This window comes from Rhincodon typus, chromosome 7 (assembly GCF_021869965.1).
Source record: "Rhincodon typus isolate 14 chromosome 7, sRhiTyp1.1, whole genome shotgun sequence".
NCBI lineage: Eukaryota > Metazoa > Chordata > Chondrichthyes > Orectolobiformes > Rhincodontidae > Rhincodon > Rhincodon typus.
The window spans coordinates 93,674,044-93,688,861 of NC_063338.1; the positions used below are offsets into that span (position 1 = coordinate 93,674,044).

At 45.3% G+C, this 14,818-nt stretch overlaps 1 protein-coding gene across 1 annotated transcript in view; it reads left to right on the forward strand.

Moving 5' to 3' along the window:
• Positions 1–901: 901 nt before the first annotated feature.
• stk16 (serine/threonine kinase 16) overlaps positions 902–14,818 on the forward strand; it is a 37,385-nt gene continuing 23,468 nt past the window's right edge. The window contains exons 1-3 of the mRNA XM_048599272.1: positions 902–1,035; positions 10,840–10,950; positions 14,218–14,437. Of these exons, the coding sequence (XP_048455229.1) occupies positions 10,865–10,950; positions 14,218–14,437 (306 nt within the window). The 5' untranslated portion in view covers positions 902–1,035; positions 10,840–10,864. The remainder of the gene's footprint in view (positions 1,036–10,839; positions 10,951–14,217; positions 14,438–14,818) is intronic.

Below are 14,818 nucleotides of genomic sequence, written 5' to 3' on the forward strand. Positions count from 1 at the left end.
TGCACTGCCTGGGAGGGTATTTGAGGTGTGTAACCTTACAACCTTGAAAAGGACTTGGATGAGCACATGAAAAGTCAGAACATTCGAGCCTATGGGCCTCATGGTGGAAAGTGGGACGAGTGTAGTTTTAGACATAATAGTGTGAAGATGGAGGAACACATCAGGCCAGGCAGCATCAGAGGAGCAGAAAAGTTGACATTTCGGGTCGGGACCCTTCTTCAGAGATGTTTTAGTGTAACTTTTGTGATACAGGCTTGACAGGCCAAAGAGCTTCTCTGTGCTGCACGTTTCTACCATTCTCCTCTGAACTGCCTCCAACTACGTGTCCACAATTGTACACCATATTCCAGATGCAGCCTCACTAATTCCTTGCGCACTTGCGGCAACACTTCCCCACATTTATACTCTATTCCGTTAGCAATGAATTGCAAAAGGGAGGGAGGAAACAGGCAATTGGGGCGGCACGGTGGCTCAGTGGTTAGCACTACTGGCCTCACAGCGGCAGGGACCTGGATTGGATTCCAGCTTCATGTGACTCCGTGTGGAGGTTGCATGTTCTCCCTGTGTTTCTTCCCATGGTACAAAGATGTGCAAGTTAGGTGGGTTAGCCTTGGGAGGTACAGGGTCTGGGTGGAATTCCCTTTGGAGGGTTGGTGCGGACGGAATGAACTCCTTTCACGCTGTAGGGAATTCTGTGAATTACATGCAATTTTATCTGGTGGAGGAGTGACTTTAAAAGCAAGAATAAGCTGACAATGAAAGCACTGCCATTTCTATTGGGTTACAGTCTTGAGTCTTGGTCCTAAACCCTGCAACCAGCACGTGGCGGGGGAATCTCCCGGGGGTTCCAATTCTCGCGAGATTCCAGGCGGATGGGGCGGGGTCAGGGAGGCCTCGCGGCTCTTCTCGCGAGACCTGACGGCCGCGAGCCGCGGCGGTGCCTTTCTGAGCCGCCGGTGGCAGCAGTGGGGAGCTTTTATGGTGCGGTCTCCTTCGTGAAGTGGTCGACGGTGAAGAAAATCATCGGTAACAGCGGTAGGGCAGACAGTAACTGCTTTGTGTGTGTTTAATAAAAAAGGGAAAGCGAACCGCGTCTTACTAAATGAGGGGTTGGAGATGCGTCGTCAGGTTGAGAATTAATAGTGATAACAAGGTGTAGAGCTGGATGAACACAGCAAACCAAGCAGCATCAGAGGAGCAGGAAGGCTGACGTTTCGGGCCTAGACCCTTCTTGAGAAATAGGTCGGGCGGGGGAGGGAACTACAATACCCATGAAGCTTTGGGGTATGGCGCATGGGCACCATCGGATCCAGGCATGCGTGATTTCAAGAGCATAGTTATGCGCATGCTCCGCAGTGATTGCGCATGCTCAATTATTTGTTGTGAGCTTCCTCAATCACCCTCCCCCCACCTCCTTTAAAAGTTGTTTTTTTTTAATTGCCTTAAACCCTTAGGATAACAAAGGTAAATAATAGGATCTGCCATGATCCTATTGAAGAGTGGAGCAGGCATGAGGGGCCGAATGGCCTCCTCCTGTTCTCTCTCTCGCTGTCTCTCCAAAGGTCAGATCGGTTGGAAGGCTGGTTAACCTGCTCCTACCTGTGGTGCAGCGTGCTTTATTTTCCCCCCTGGTATAGAATGACAAGCTGTCGAGGTTCCTTTTTTTATGTCTTGCACTCCTCAGGGCAGAATCACAAGGATATCAAATTTCCCAGGGAATAACAATTTATACTGCAACAGTAAATGATATTGACTAGTTGGACGTCGACTGACTGGTCAAAGTGTTGCCATGGAGAAATAAATCAGGCAATGTTTATTCCCTGTGCCTTTCTTTCATTGTAACAGGTGCAGAGTCTGGACATGCCCACCCTTTCTGCAGAGGACAGGGTCCCCTGTATATGTATATATGCACTTTGTAGGAAACACAAGTGAGCCATACTGTGAGTCCAACTAAATAATCTTAAATTAGTTGATCATGAAAATTTTTGTATAATCAAAGCACAGTATCTAATGTTGGCCCCTATGTTCAGAGATTTCAAAATATGGGTGAATTTGCAAACAGTTGAAGTGCTGTGCTCTTTGATATAGATCCACTGGTTGGAATTTATTTACCACAGTACTCAGTTTATCTCTCTACTTACAGTGGTGTAAATGACATTTTTCTATATTAAAGCTGCCATAGATTGTTAGGCCACAACTAGAGTACTGCTTATAGCTCTGGTCACTGCATTACAGGAAGGATGTGGTCCTGGTAAAAGGAGTGCCAAAGATATTTGAGAATGTCGCCTGGATTGAAAAAGTTTATTTATGAGGACTGAATTTGTTTTTCCCTTCAATGGACAAGGCTGAAGGGAGATTTAATTGATGTGACTAAATTATGAGGAGTCGGTGGATAGGAAAGATCAATTTCCTTTGCAGAGTTTTGAAGTAATTGGTAGGAATAGATGGGGAATTTGGATACTGGGGAACTGGAACTCACTGTCTGAAATTGCAAGGGTTTTGGGCCTTTTGCAGGGGTTTGGACCCAGTGCTGGAATGTGGGGTTAAGGTGGATGGTTCTTTCAGTTCTCAGGGATACAATGAACAATCCCATTCTTTGCCATGAATTTGTATAATTTTATATTCTAGAACTGTGATTATATGTGTGCTAGGACTGCTGGGCTTTTAGTAATGTCATTTATTTTGTACTTCATTGCTTCTCAGAGGTTTACAGAATACAAAATGTATTGCCAGTTATGGGGATAACTTGTCGAATGTCCACTTTCTCCAATGTTGACTGTGTTTTCAAAGATGTTTGTAAATATCCACATTCTCTCTTTTCTCTTTGCTTGAGTACTGTGTTGGGATGAGATATTAACAATGGCCTCCAGTCTCCTCCTTGAGTGGATGCAGAAGGTCAAATGACACTGTTTTGAAGAGCAGTGAGTTCTCCCTGTGGCTTGAGCCACTATTTGTCCCTCCATCAACTTCATTTGAAACTGTTTATCTCCTAATTGTGACACTGTTCATTGAGCTTGCTGTGCACATATTTCAATGTCACAACTGTTTGTACACTTCAAAAGTATTCCATTGGCTGTATCACACTTTAAGACATCTTGGCTTATGAAAGGTGCTGTATAAATGCAATTTATTTAGTTCATTATTAGTGTAGTAAAGATTGCTTATTAATAAAAGGAGGTTGCTCTGAATCCACATTTGTGTTAAATAATGTGATCAAGAAAATTTAAAATTTGAAATTCCTTTAAAACAAATAGGTAAGAGCTTTTAATAGAGATTGCTGGTAAAGCTCAGCAGGTCTGGGAGCATCTCTGAAGAGAAATCAGAGTTAATGTTTCGGGTCTGGTGACCCTTTCTCAGAGCTAATGGTAGCTAGGAAAATGTTGGTTTATATGCAGAAGGTAGGGTGGGAGGAGCGCTAAGGAATAAATGATAGGTGAGGATAGAGCCCAAAGAGAGAGAAGAGCAGCTGGACAGACAAAGGAGTGGATAACAATCTGGCTGGGAGGGTGAATAGATGTTAATGGGGACTGTTAGTGGCTAACAATGGGTAGTGTGTAATGGCAGGTTATGTGACAACAAGGCCTGGTCCGTGGGGTTAGAGGCTAGGAGGTGGGAGAGTTCAGGCTCTAAAATTATTGAACTCACTATTGAGTCTGGGCGGCTGCAAGGTCCCCAGGTGGTTGTTCTCCAGCTTGTGTTGAGCTTCAATGGAACACTGCAGCAAGCCTGAGACAGATGTTGGCCAGGGAGCAGAGTAGTGTGTTAAATGGCAGGCAACTGGAAGCTCAGGGTCTTTTTTGCAAGAAGAATATAGAATGTTCTGTGAAGTGGTCACCCAGTCTATGCTTTGTTCCCCCAGTGTAGAGGAGACAGCATTGAGAGCAACAAATGTAACAGACAAGATTGCGTGAAGTGCAGGTAGAGTGCTGCTTCACCTGGAAGGAATTGTTTGGGCCCTTGGATATTGGGGAGGGAGGAGGTAAATGGGCAGGTGTTACATCTTCAGTGGTTGCAGAGGTGGGTGTTGGGGGTAAAGGAAGAGTGGACCAGGGTGTCCCGGAGGGAACGGTCCCTGTGGAAGGTGGACAAGGGAGGGGAGGGGAATGTGTGTCTGGTGGTGACACCTCGCTAGAGATGGCAGAAATGGCGTCTGATGATCTTCTGGACGTGGATGCTGGTGGGATGCTAGGTAAGGACAAGGGAAACCCTATCGCTGTTGCGAGAGGGAGGAGAGGGGTTGAGGGCAGAAATGCGGGAGATGAGTCAAACCCAGTTGAGGGCCCTGTCAGTAACGGTGCTGGGGAGTCCTTCGGTTGAGGAAGAAGGTGGACATTTCGGAGGATCCCTTGTCGAAGCTGGCCTCACTGGAACATATGCGATGGAGACGGAGGAACTGGGAGAATGGAATGAAGACTTTACAGGAAATGGAATGCAGGGATTCAGTAGGTTTATAGTGGATGTTAGTGGCCAGTCTGTCCCCAGAAATAGAAACAGAGATGTTGAGGAAGGGAAGGGGGGAATCGGCGAGCGACCAGGTCAAAGTGAGGGCGGGTTGGAAATTAGAAGCAAAATCGATGAACTTTCTCAAATCCGGATGAGAGAGGGAACCAGTACTGATGATATCATTGACATATTGGAGAAAGAGCTGTGGGTGGGGACTGGAATAGGAGTAGAACAAGGAATGTTCATGTACCCCACGAAGAGACAGGCATAACTGGGGCCCATGTGGTCACCCCTCTGACCTGAAGAAAATGAAACGTGTCAAAAGTGAAGTTGTTGAGGGTGAGGATGAGCTTGGCCAAGCATAAAAGGGTTGTAGTGGTGGATGGGGACAGTTCAGGCCTTTGCTCCAGGAAGAAGCGGAGAGCCCTGAGACCTTCCTGGTCAGGGACGGATGTGTAAAGGAATTGCACGTCCATGGTAAAGAGGAGGCAGCTGGAGCCTGCAAACTGGAAATACCGAAACTTGTGTAAAGCATCAGAGGAATCGTGGATGTACATGGGCAGGGACTGGACCAGGGGAGAAAAGACCAGGTCAAGATAGGAAGAGATGAGCAGGCTGAAACAATGGGTCTGCCTGGGCAGTCCTATTTGTGAATTTTGGGAAGGAGGTAGAAGCAATCTGTGCAGAGATGGGGGGCTAACAGCTTGGAGACAGTGGGGTAGGGAAGATCACCAGATGTGACTGTAGTTGATACGATGACCTGATTGCCATGGGACTGCATGGACATTTCCCTCTGGGACACCCTAGTACACTCTTCATTCACTCTCAACAACCACCCTGCCCCCGTCAGCCCTACAGCGCCTTCCCCTGCAACCATCGAAGATGTAACGCCTGCCCAGTTACCACCTCCTTCCTCTGTATTCAAGGGCACAAACATACCTTCCAGGTGAAACAGCACTTTACCTGCACATCCCACAGTCTAGTCACTGCATTCACTGCTCACAATGTGCTCTCCTCTACATTTGGGAAACAAAGCGTAAGCTGGGTGACCGCTTCACAGAACATCTGCCTTCTGCCCACAAAAAAGACCACTCTTCCAGTTGCTTATCACTTTAACACACCTCCTGTCCCCTGGCCAACATCTCTGTCTCAGGCTTGCTGTAGTGTTACCATTGAAGCTCAGTGCAAGCTGGAGGAATAACGCCTTGTTTTCTGCTTGGGGACCTTGCAGCCCTCTGGACTCAATATCGGCCTGAACTCTCCCATGTCCTAGCCTCTAATCCCATATGCCAGGCCTTGTTATCACATAGCCTGCCATTACACGCTATCCATTGTTAGCCAATAACAGTCCCCATTAACAGCTTTTCACCCTTCCAGCCAGATTGTTATCCACTCCTTTGTCCGAATGTTCTTCTCTCTCTTTGGGCTGTATCCCCACCTATCATTTACACCCCCCCACCCCATCCTAGCTGCGAGATAACAAGGTGTAGAGCTGGATGAACACAGCAGGCCAAGCAGCATCAGAGGAGCAGGAAGGCTGACGTTTCAGGCCTAGACCCTTCTTCATTTTCCTAGCTACCATCAATTCTGAGGAAAGTCACCGGACCCAAAACATTAACTCTGATTTCTCTTCAGAGATGCTGCCAGACTTGCTGAGCTTTTCCAGCAGTCTCTATTTTTGTTTCTGATTTACAGCATCTGCAGATCTTATGGTTTCTATTCAGATAAGAGCTTTGTTTAATTCATCAACAATCTCACCACAGGAAGCTCTGAAAAGATATTTCCTCGGAGGCAAGTTTACAAAACTGCATTGTAACAGACACAACAAGGTGCAAGGCTGGATGAACACAGCAGGCCAAGCAGCATCATAGGAGCAGAGAGGCCGACGTTTCGGGCCTAGACCCTTCATCAGAAAAGGGGGAGGGGAAGGGGGTTTTGAAATAAATAGGGAGAGAGTGGGAGGCGGATAGAAGAGGGATGGAGGAGAGGATAGGTGGAGAAGAAACAAACAGGTCGAAGAGGCGGGGATGGGGCCAGGGAAGGTGAGTGTAGGTAGGGAGTTAGGAAGGGGATAGGTCAGTCCAGGGAGGACGGACAGGTCAAGGGGGCGGGATGAGGTTGGTCGGTAGGAGATGGAGGTGCGGCTTGAGGTGGGAGGAAGAACAGGTTAGGGAGGCAGGGACGAGCTGGACTGGTTTTGGGATGCGGTGGGGGGAGGGGAGATTTTGAAACTTGTGAAATCCACATTGATACCATTGGGCTGCAGGGTTCCCAAGCGGAATATGAGTTGCTGTTCCTGAAACCTTCGGGTGGCATCGTTGTGGCACTGCAGGAGGCCCAGGATGGACATGTCGTCTGAGGAATGGGAGGGGGAGTTGAAATGGTTCGCGACTGGGAGGTGCAGTTGTTTGTTGCGAACCGAGCGTAGGTGTTCTGCAAAGCGGTCCCCGAGTCTCCGCTTGGTTTCCCCGATGTAGAGGAAGCCACACCGGGTACAGCGGATGCAGTATACCACATTGGCAGATGTGCAGGTGAACATCTGCTTGATGTGGAAAGTCTTCTTGGGGCCTGGGATGGGGGTGAGGGAGGAGGTATGGGGGCAGGTGTAGCACTTCCTGCGGTTGCAGGGAAAAGTGCCGGGTGTGGTGGAGCTGGAGGGGAGTGTGGAGCGGACGAGGGAGTCACGGAGAGAGTTGTCCCTCCGGAAAGCAGATAAAGGTGGGGAGGGAAAGATGTCTTTGGTGGTGGGGTCGGATTGCAGATGGCGGAAGTGTCGGAGGATGATGCGTTGGATCCGGAGGTTGGTGGGGTGGTACGTGAGGACGAGGGGGATTCTTTTTTGGTTTTTATTGCGTGGACGGGGTGTGAGGGATGAGGTGCGGGAGATGTGGGAGACACGGTTGAGGGCGTTCTCGACCACTGAGGAGGGGAAGTTACGGTCCTTGAAAAACGAGGACAACTGAGATGTACGGGAGTGGAATGCCTCATCCTGGGAGCAGATGCGGCGGAGGCGAAGGAATTGGGAATAGGGGATAGCATTTTTGCAGGAAGGTGGGTGGGAGGAGGAGTATTCTAGGTAGCTGTGGGAGTCGGTGGGCTTGAAATGAATATCGGTTTCTAGGTTTATTTCAAAACCCCCTTCCCCTTTTCTGATGAAGGGTCTAGGCCCGAAACGTCGGCCTCTCTGCTCCTATGATGCTGCTTGGCCTGCTGTGTTCATCCAGCCTTGCACCTTGTTGTCTCGGATTCTCCAGCATCTGCAGTTCCTACTATCTCTGATTCGATTGTAACAGACACCCTGTGTTATGTAGTATACATCACAGAACTGTTTGTCGTTCAGGACACTGCACAAAACTAGGACACAAATTAAACTTTAATCATATCCCACTCTAGTTACCTGAATGGAAATGCTATTGCAAGGAGGAGCAGGCACTCTGCTTTCAAGTTGGAATTAAAGTGGAACAGTTGGAAGTTAACTTCCACTTCTAGCTGATCCTGATTAGTAAAACTATGTTAATAGTCATGTAATCTTTGTGATGCATCAGTGTCTTTTTGGGATTATTAGTTATGCTGATTATATTGTTTCCTATCAGATTAATTGTTTCAACTGCTGTCAGTGGCATTTAAGTTCATTTTAAGTGTCACTTTTTGGTGTTTGTTTTCAAAAATTAAAGTCACCATAGTTTTAACCAGACTGTGGAGCTGCTCACCCATTAGAGAGCGAGATGACTGGTGGTTTAACCAGAAGGTCACTACCCCTCAGGTGATGGGAGAGGTTGAGAGGGAGAGTTTATTTATAGTAACCTTGGCCGTTGTGCGAATTGAACTCAGGTTGTTGGCATCACAACGTATCACAAACCAGCTGCCCAGTCAACTCAGCTACACAGCCACCGAATGATAAAACAGTTCTTTTTGTTTTTAGTTTTAGAATTCTTTGCCAGAACACGGGTGTTGGTGGGTAGGCCAGTGTTCATCTTCCATGTCTAATTGCCCTTGAGGTGGGTGGTGAGTTGCTGCCTTGAACCACCACAGTTCATGTGGTGTAGCATCGCCAACAATGCTGTCTGGAAGGCAATTTCATTATTCTGGCATTTACAACAGGTCAATTTTTGTTTTTTTTTAAATAAAAGCAAAATACAGGAAAGTTTAAAACAAAATGCTAGAGAATCTAGGACAGGCAGCATCTGTGGAAAGAGGACTCTGTTTACGTTTCAAGTCCGGTATGACTCCTCTGAAGTTCTGAAAATTCTATATTGCAATCAAAACTTCAACTCTTTCTTTCTGCACAGATGCCAGCCCTGCTGAGTTTCTCCAGCATTTTCTGTCTTTCTGAGATAACAAGGTGTAAAGCTTTCCTGCCTGCAAAAGTAGTAGACTCGCCCACTTTAAGGGCATTTAAATGGTCATTGGATAAACATATGGATGATAATGGAATAGTTTAGGTTAGATGGGCTTCAGATTAGTTTCACAGGTCGGCGCAACATCGAGGGCCGAAGGGCCTGTACTGCGCTGTAATGTTCTATGTTCTATCTTCTATAAGCTGGATGAACGCAGCAGGCCAAGCAGCATCAGAGGAGCAGGAAGGCTGACGTCTTGGGCCTAGACCCTTCTTCAGAAAGGTCTTTGTTTCTAGGCCCGATACGTCAGCCTTCCTGCTCCTCTGATGCTGCTTGGCCTGCTGTGTTCATCCAGCTCTACACCTTGTTATCTCAGATTCTCCAGCATCTGCAGTTCCTACTTTTTCTGTCTTTCTGTCCACTTTAAACGTAACCACTAAAATCTCAAGTATTTGAAAAATAGTGTTGTTGGCTTCCCTTCATTATTGTAAGTGACTGTTTCAGATGTGGCTGGGAATCCTTTTTGGAGACCTGCATAGCTTTCTGCAGAGCACATAAGATGCATCCCTAGTTTGTCTTCCAAAGCAGCTGTAAAACTGATTTGTCCACCTCAAGGTTCGAGGGTCTTCGGTCATAGTCGTACTCTAGAGTCATAGAGTCATACAGCGCGGAAACTGACCCTTCGTTCTAACCAGTCCATGCCGACCATAATCCGAAACTAAGCTAGTCCCACCTGCTTGCGCTTGGCCCATATCCCTCCAAATGTTTCTTATTCATGTACTTATCTAAATGTCTTAAATGTTGTAACTGTACCCACATCCTCTGGAAGTTCGTGCCACACATGAACCACTCTGGGGAATTGTCTGCTACACCACAACTGGCGCAGTTGAAGTCATAAACATGCCACTAGATAAGATATTGTTTATGCTCATGTTTAATTTCATGCCAGAATGTTTTAAAGCTTCAGTTTGAGGTTACCATCTGGAACCTAAAATCCCCTTTTAAAATAGATTTTAAAATGATGGTCTTGGGTAATTTCATCTGACTTGTTACTTGAGTGTCTTTTTTATGAGAGCCCGAGGCTTTGCAAAAGGGTGTTTTTAGTGTCTGGTGGATAAGTCCTAAAATAAAGCACCAAAACCTTTTCTTATCAGCAACTTGAGGTGTTTGTAAATCTATAGCAGCTTAATTTCAGCCCTGTTACAGTCAGTGAAAACCAGGATCTTGAAAGCACCTGACTAATGATACTGAAGTCAGGGCTGAGTTCGGAGGATGGTTGGATAATTTTACTTCAAATTTCCTTGTATTTAGAAGGTCATGGAAAAAGTAAAAGAGGTTTGAAGGGATCTGCACTTTCAGCACAAAAACAGCTCTGATCAATTGAAATTTTCAAAACAGAAAAGGATGTAATTTCAATATGAAAACAAAGTGCTGGAAAACCTCAGTAGGTCTGGAAGCATCTGTGGGGAGAGAGAGAAAAACAGTTAATGTTGTGAGTCCAGTATAATTATTCGTGTTCTGAAAAGGTCATGTTGCGCTCAACGTTGTGTGTGTTTCTCTCGCTATAGCTCTCTCTCCCCCGTCTCTCTCTCTCTCCCCAGATGTGGAAGACCTGCTGAGTTTCTCCAGCACTTTGTTTATATTTCATATCTCCAGCATCTGCAGTACTTTGCTTTTATTTGGAGATAGATTTGTGCTGGAGAAGGGTATCGAGAGATGCGCAACATTGACCAGAAAATGGAATTGACGTGCCTGGTCAAGTTGAACAATGGAACAGGCTTGAGAGGTGAAACATCCTCCTCGTTTTCTTGTGTTACACCTTTACTTGACCTATCCAGGAAGATCATCCCCTTTACCTAGATTTCCCCTTTACCTAGATTACCCCCTATGCAAACTCCTTAATCTAATTCCCAGTCAGGAGTTTGCCTGCAACACTCTCAGCTCACTGAGATGATTCAGAATCCTCGGCTACAACGAGTTAGTTTAAGATTATTCAGGTGGAAATGTAACCTGTAATTTTTGGATTTCACAACAATTCTTCTTACCTTTTTTTTTGTAGCAATCTAAACGATGTCCCTTGGATCATGGGCCAAACCATTTGCATCTGCTCTCGCGGGACGATCACTATTGATAATAAGCGCTACTTCTTTATCCAGAAGTTGGACGAAGGGTATGTAACTAAACCCACTTTTATGTCTTATTTCATTTTGTATGGATTATGGCTTATTCTTTGTAAATGTTTAGAATCAGTGAATTGCCTCTTTCACCACTGGAGGAGTTTATAAAGACCATGCAGCCTTTAGTTTAGTTGCACTGGCAGTTTTCTTGCCCATAAGCACACGAATGAGTCCCTGTTAATTACATGTCTAATTTGGCTTCTCGAAGTTCCAGTGAGGTCTGATTCAATCACATTTCCAGGTGGTGACCCAGATCTTAACAACCTCCTACATGAAGAGATTTCTCCCCATTCCCTTCTAACTCTTGTGCCAGTTATTTATTTTATCTCTATGATGAGAATAAACATTTTGTTTCTACTTGCTATATGAAATCCCCTCACAATTTTCAATGCACTGATTGATTAGATCTATCTCTATATTCTGATGAGACCCTTCCAAGGCCTTGGCACTCATCCTATGGTACAGTTCTCAGAATTGTACACAGCACTCAAGTTGAGGTCTCATGAGTGCTTTGTGAAAATTTAGCATGATTTTGCTAATTATAAATCAAAATTACCTTAAAGGGTGTCAAATTTAAACAGTAATGAGAAGGAATTGCTTCTGTCAGAGTTGTGCATCTATGGAATTTACTTCTCCAAAGAGCAGTGATTGTCAGGACACTTAATATATTTAAGAACATTGACAAATCTTTAATTAGTAATGGGTTAAAGACTATGGAGAGTGTGTGGGAAAATGGAGCTGACATCAGCTACTCCTGCTCTTAGTTCCTGTGTATGTCCTCGTAAAGGGGTTTTCAAATTGTGCCTCTCCTCTGCATCTCCAATGTTATTGGAAGCGTAACAATATTTCAGCCGTGCAGACCAGTTAGTCTAAAGGCTGAATCCTAGCTCAGCAATGAATCACCCAGACAAGCATTCAGGATGTTACGTATGACGTGGTTTCAGTTCCTGCTCATATATCCTGTGATGCCTGCTGGACAGTATTGGATCAGGATCAGTTTCAGCTACATTATACCCCACCTTCAGATCTTCAGCACAAACATTTAAAGAATTTTCAAGACTTGCAGAACTGTTTGCATGAAATACATCATATAGTGTAATTGCACAAATGAGTTAGACTCTCGATGTGCTAATCTGCTGGTAATGAAGAGTGACACCTAAGTTCTTGGTGAAAGCAGTTTGCATTTAAATAACACTTCTTAATGAGGCGTAACATCCAAAAGCAGAAATGGTTATCAAAACAAAATGTGGCACAAGGCTTTAGCGCATCAGGTGAGCAAAGGCTTAGTCAAAGAGAGAGGGTTTAAGGTGCACCTTAACTGAGAATGGAGAAGTTCAGGAAGAAATTTCTAGACCTTGGGGCACAGCGATTTTTGTTTTTATTCACTCATGGCCATGGATGTAGCTGACTGGGTAACATTTATTGCCCATCCCTAGTAGCCTTTGTAAAGGTACCACCTTCATGAACCACTGCAGTCCATCTAACTGTAGGTAGACTCCAAATGCCCTTGGTTAGGTGGGGTGAGGGAATTTCCAGGATTTTGACCCAATGATAGTGAAGGAACAGTGATGTTTCCAAGTCAGGGTGGTAAGTGGCTTGGAGGGGAGTTTGCCGGAGTTGGTGTTCACATGTCTCTGCTGCCCTTATCCTTCTAGATGGAAGTGGTCGTGGGTTTGGAAGGTGCTGTCTAAGGATCTTTTGTGAATTTCTGCAGTGCATCTTGTTAGATAGTACACACTACTGCTACTGAGCATTGGTGATGGAGGGAGTGGATGCTTGTGGATGTGGTGCCAATCAAGTCGGCTGCTTTTGTCCTGGACAGTGTCAAGCTTCTTGAGTGTTGGAGCTGCACTCATTCAGGCAAGTGGGAGTACTCCATCACACTCCTGACTTGAGTCTTCTAAATGATAGACAGGCTTTGGGGAGTCGGGAGGTGTGTTACTTCCTGCAGCATTCCCAGTCTCTGACCTGCTCTTGTAGGTGTTTATACAGCTAGTTCAGTTGAGTTTCTTGACAATGGTATCCCCCTGAATTCAGTGATTGTAATGGCGTTGAACGTCAAGAGACAAAGGTTAGATTCTCTTTTTGTTGCAGATGGTTATCATCTGATATTTGTGTGACGTGAATGTTACTTGCCACTTTGTCAGCCCATGCTTGCTTATTACAGAGTCAGAGATCTACAGTGCAGATGGTGAAATTTAAATTCAGTTAAAGGGAAATAGTTCTGAGATTGAATCCAGTGATTGACAGTGGTTAATTGCCAAGAAAAATCCATCTGGTTCACTAATACCCTTTTAGGGAAGAAAACTGACGGACTGGCTTACATGTAACTCCAGACCGACAGCAATGTGATTGACTCATAATGGCTTTCTGGGCAATTAGGGATGGGAAATAAATGTTGGCCTAGCCAGTGATGCCCACATCCTGTGAATGAATAAAAGAAAAATCAGGATGGTGAGTGGCTCAGAGGGGAGCTTGCAGGAGGTGTTGTTCCCATGTGTCTTTTAGCCTTGTCCTTCGAGTGCTGTCTCAGGAGGCCTGGTGAATTTCTGCAGTGCAGCTTGTAGATGATACACATTGCTGCTACTGAGTGTCAGTGGTGGAGGAGCGGATGTTTGTGGATGTAGTGCCAATCAAGTGGGCTGCGTTGCCTTTGGTGTCAAGCTTCTTGAGTGTTGTTGGAGCGGCACCCATTAAGGCAAATGGGGAGTATTCCATTATACTCCTGAGTTGTGCCTTGTAGATGGTGGACAGGCTTTGAGAAGTCAGAAGGTGAGTTACTCCTTGCAGGATTCCCAGTCTTTGACCTGATCTTGTAGCTACTGTATTTGGAAACACCCAGTATGTTGATAGTGGGGATTCGGCTGCTAAAGTTTCATGTGCTATTGATGAACCATTGGTCATTCCAATGCATAAAAAGTCAGAATTGGAGGTGTATAGCAATGTCAGGGCTGTGCGACTGGAGCTGGTTACAGAGCTTCTCATCACATCTATCTTCTCTGTAGAAGACTTTTTTTTTTTCAGATTTTATCTGATTACACTCCTGTGAAGTGCTTTTGTTGCCTTTGAGTGATTTGAATGTGAGGATGAAAGTTGTATGCAATATGCTAATCCTGGGATGTTCCTTGGTTATCTCTCTGGGTTTGGCACAGCAGTCCAGCTGCCTGCTCTTCAGCACATGTGGTGGTTGTTACTGTGAGTTATGTGTAGACCGTGTCTCCCTTCTCCGTTCACACTCCATTCTCCCTTTTTTGTTTCAGGGGATTCAGCTATGTGGATCTGGTGGAGAGTGTTCAGAATGGCAAGTTCTACGCCCTGAAGCGCATCATCTGCCATGACAAAGAAGATCGCAAAAATGCGCTTAATGAGGTGGAAATGCATCGGATGTTCAACCACCCAAACATCCTGCATTTAGAAGCTTACTGCATCATGGATAAAGGTCCAAAGTGTGAGGGCTGGCTTCTGCTGCCATATATTAAGGTGGGTCTGGCAACTTCGCCATTTAGAAATCTATGTAAGTTAACTCTATAGCCCTGCGAGAAGCTCCTACCTTGTTTTGACTTTCCAAAATGCAACATCTCACACTTACTCATATTAAACTCCATTTGCCATTTATTGGCCCAATTCCCCAGCTGATCAAGATCCTGCTGCAATTTCTGATATTTCAAGAAATGAATACGAAAGAGGTATCAGTCGTAGCACATTGTAGTAGTTTTGATCATAATCCATTTACGTTTTATATAATCAAGGTTTAAAAAAAAAAAGTCAATAGTGGAAGTTGTAAATTATGAGGAAAGGCTGAGGGACTTGAGGCTGTTTTCGTTAGAGAGAAGAAGGTTAAGAGGTGACTTAATAGAGACA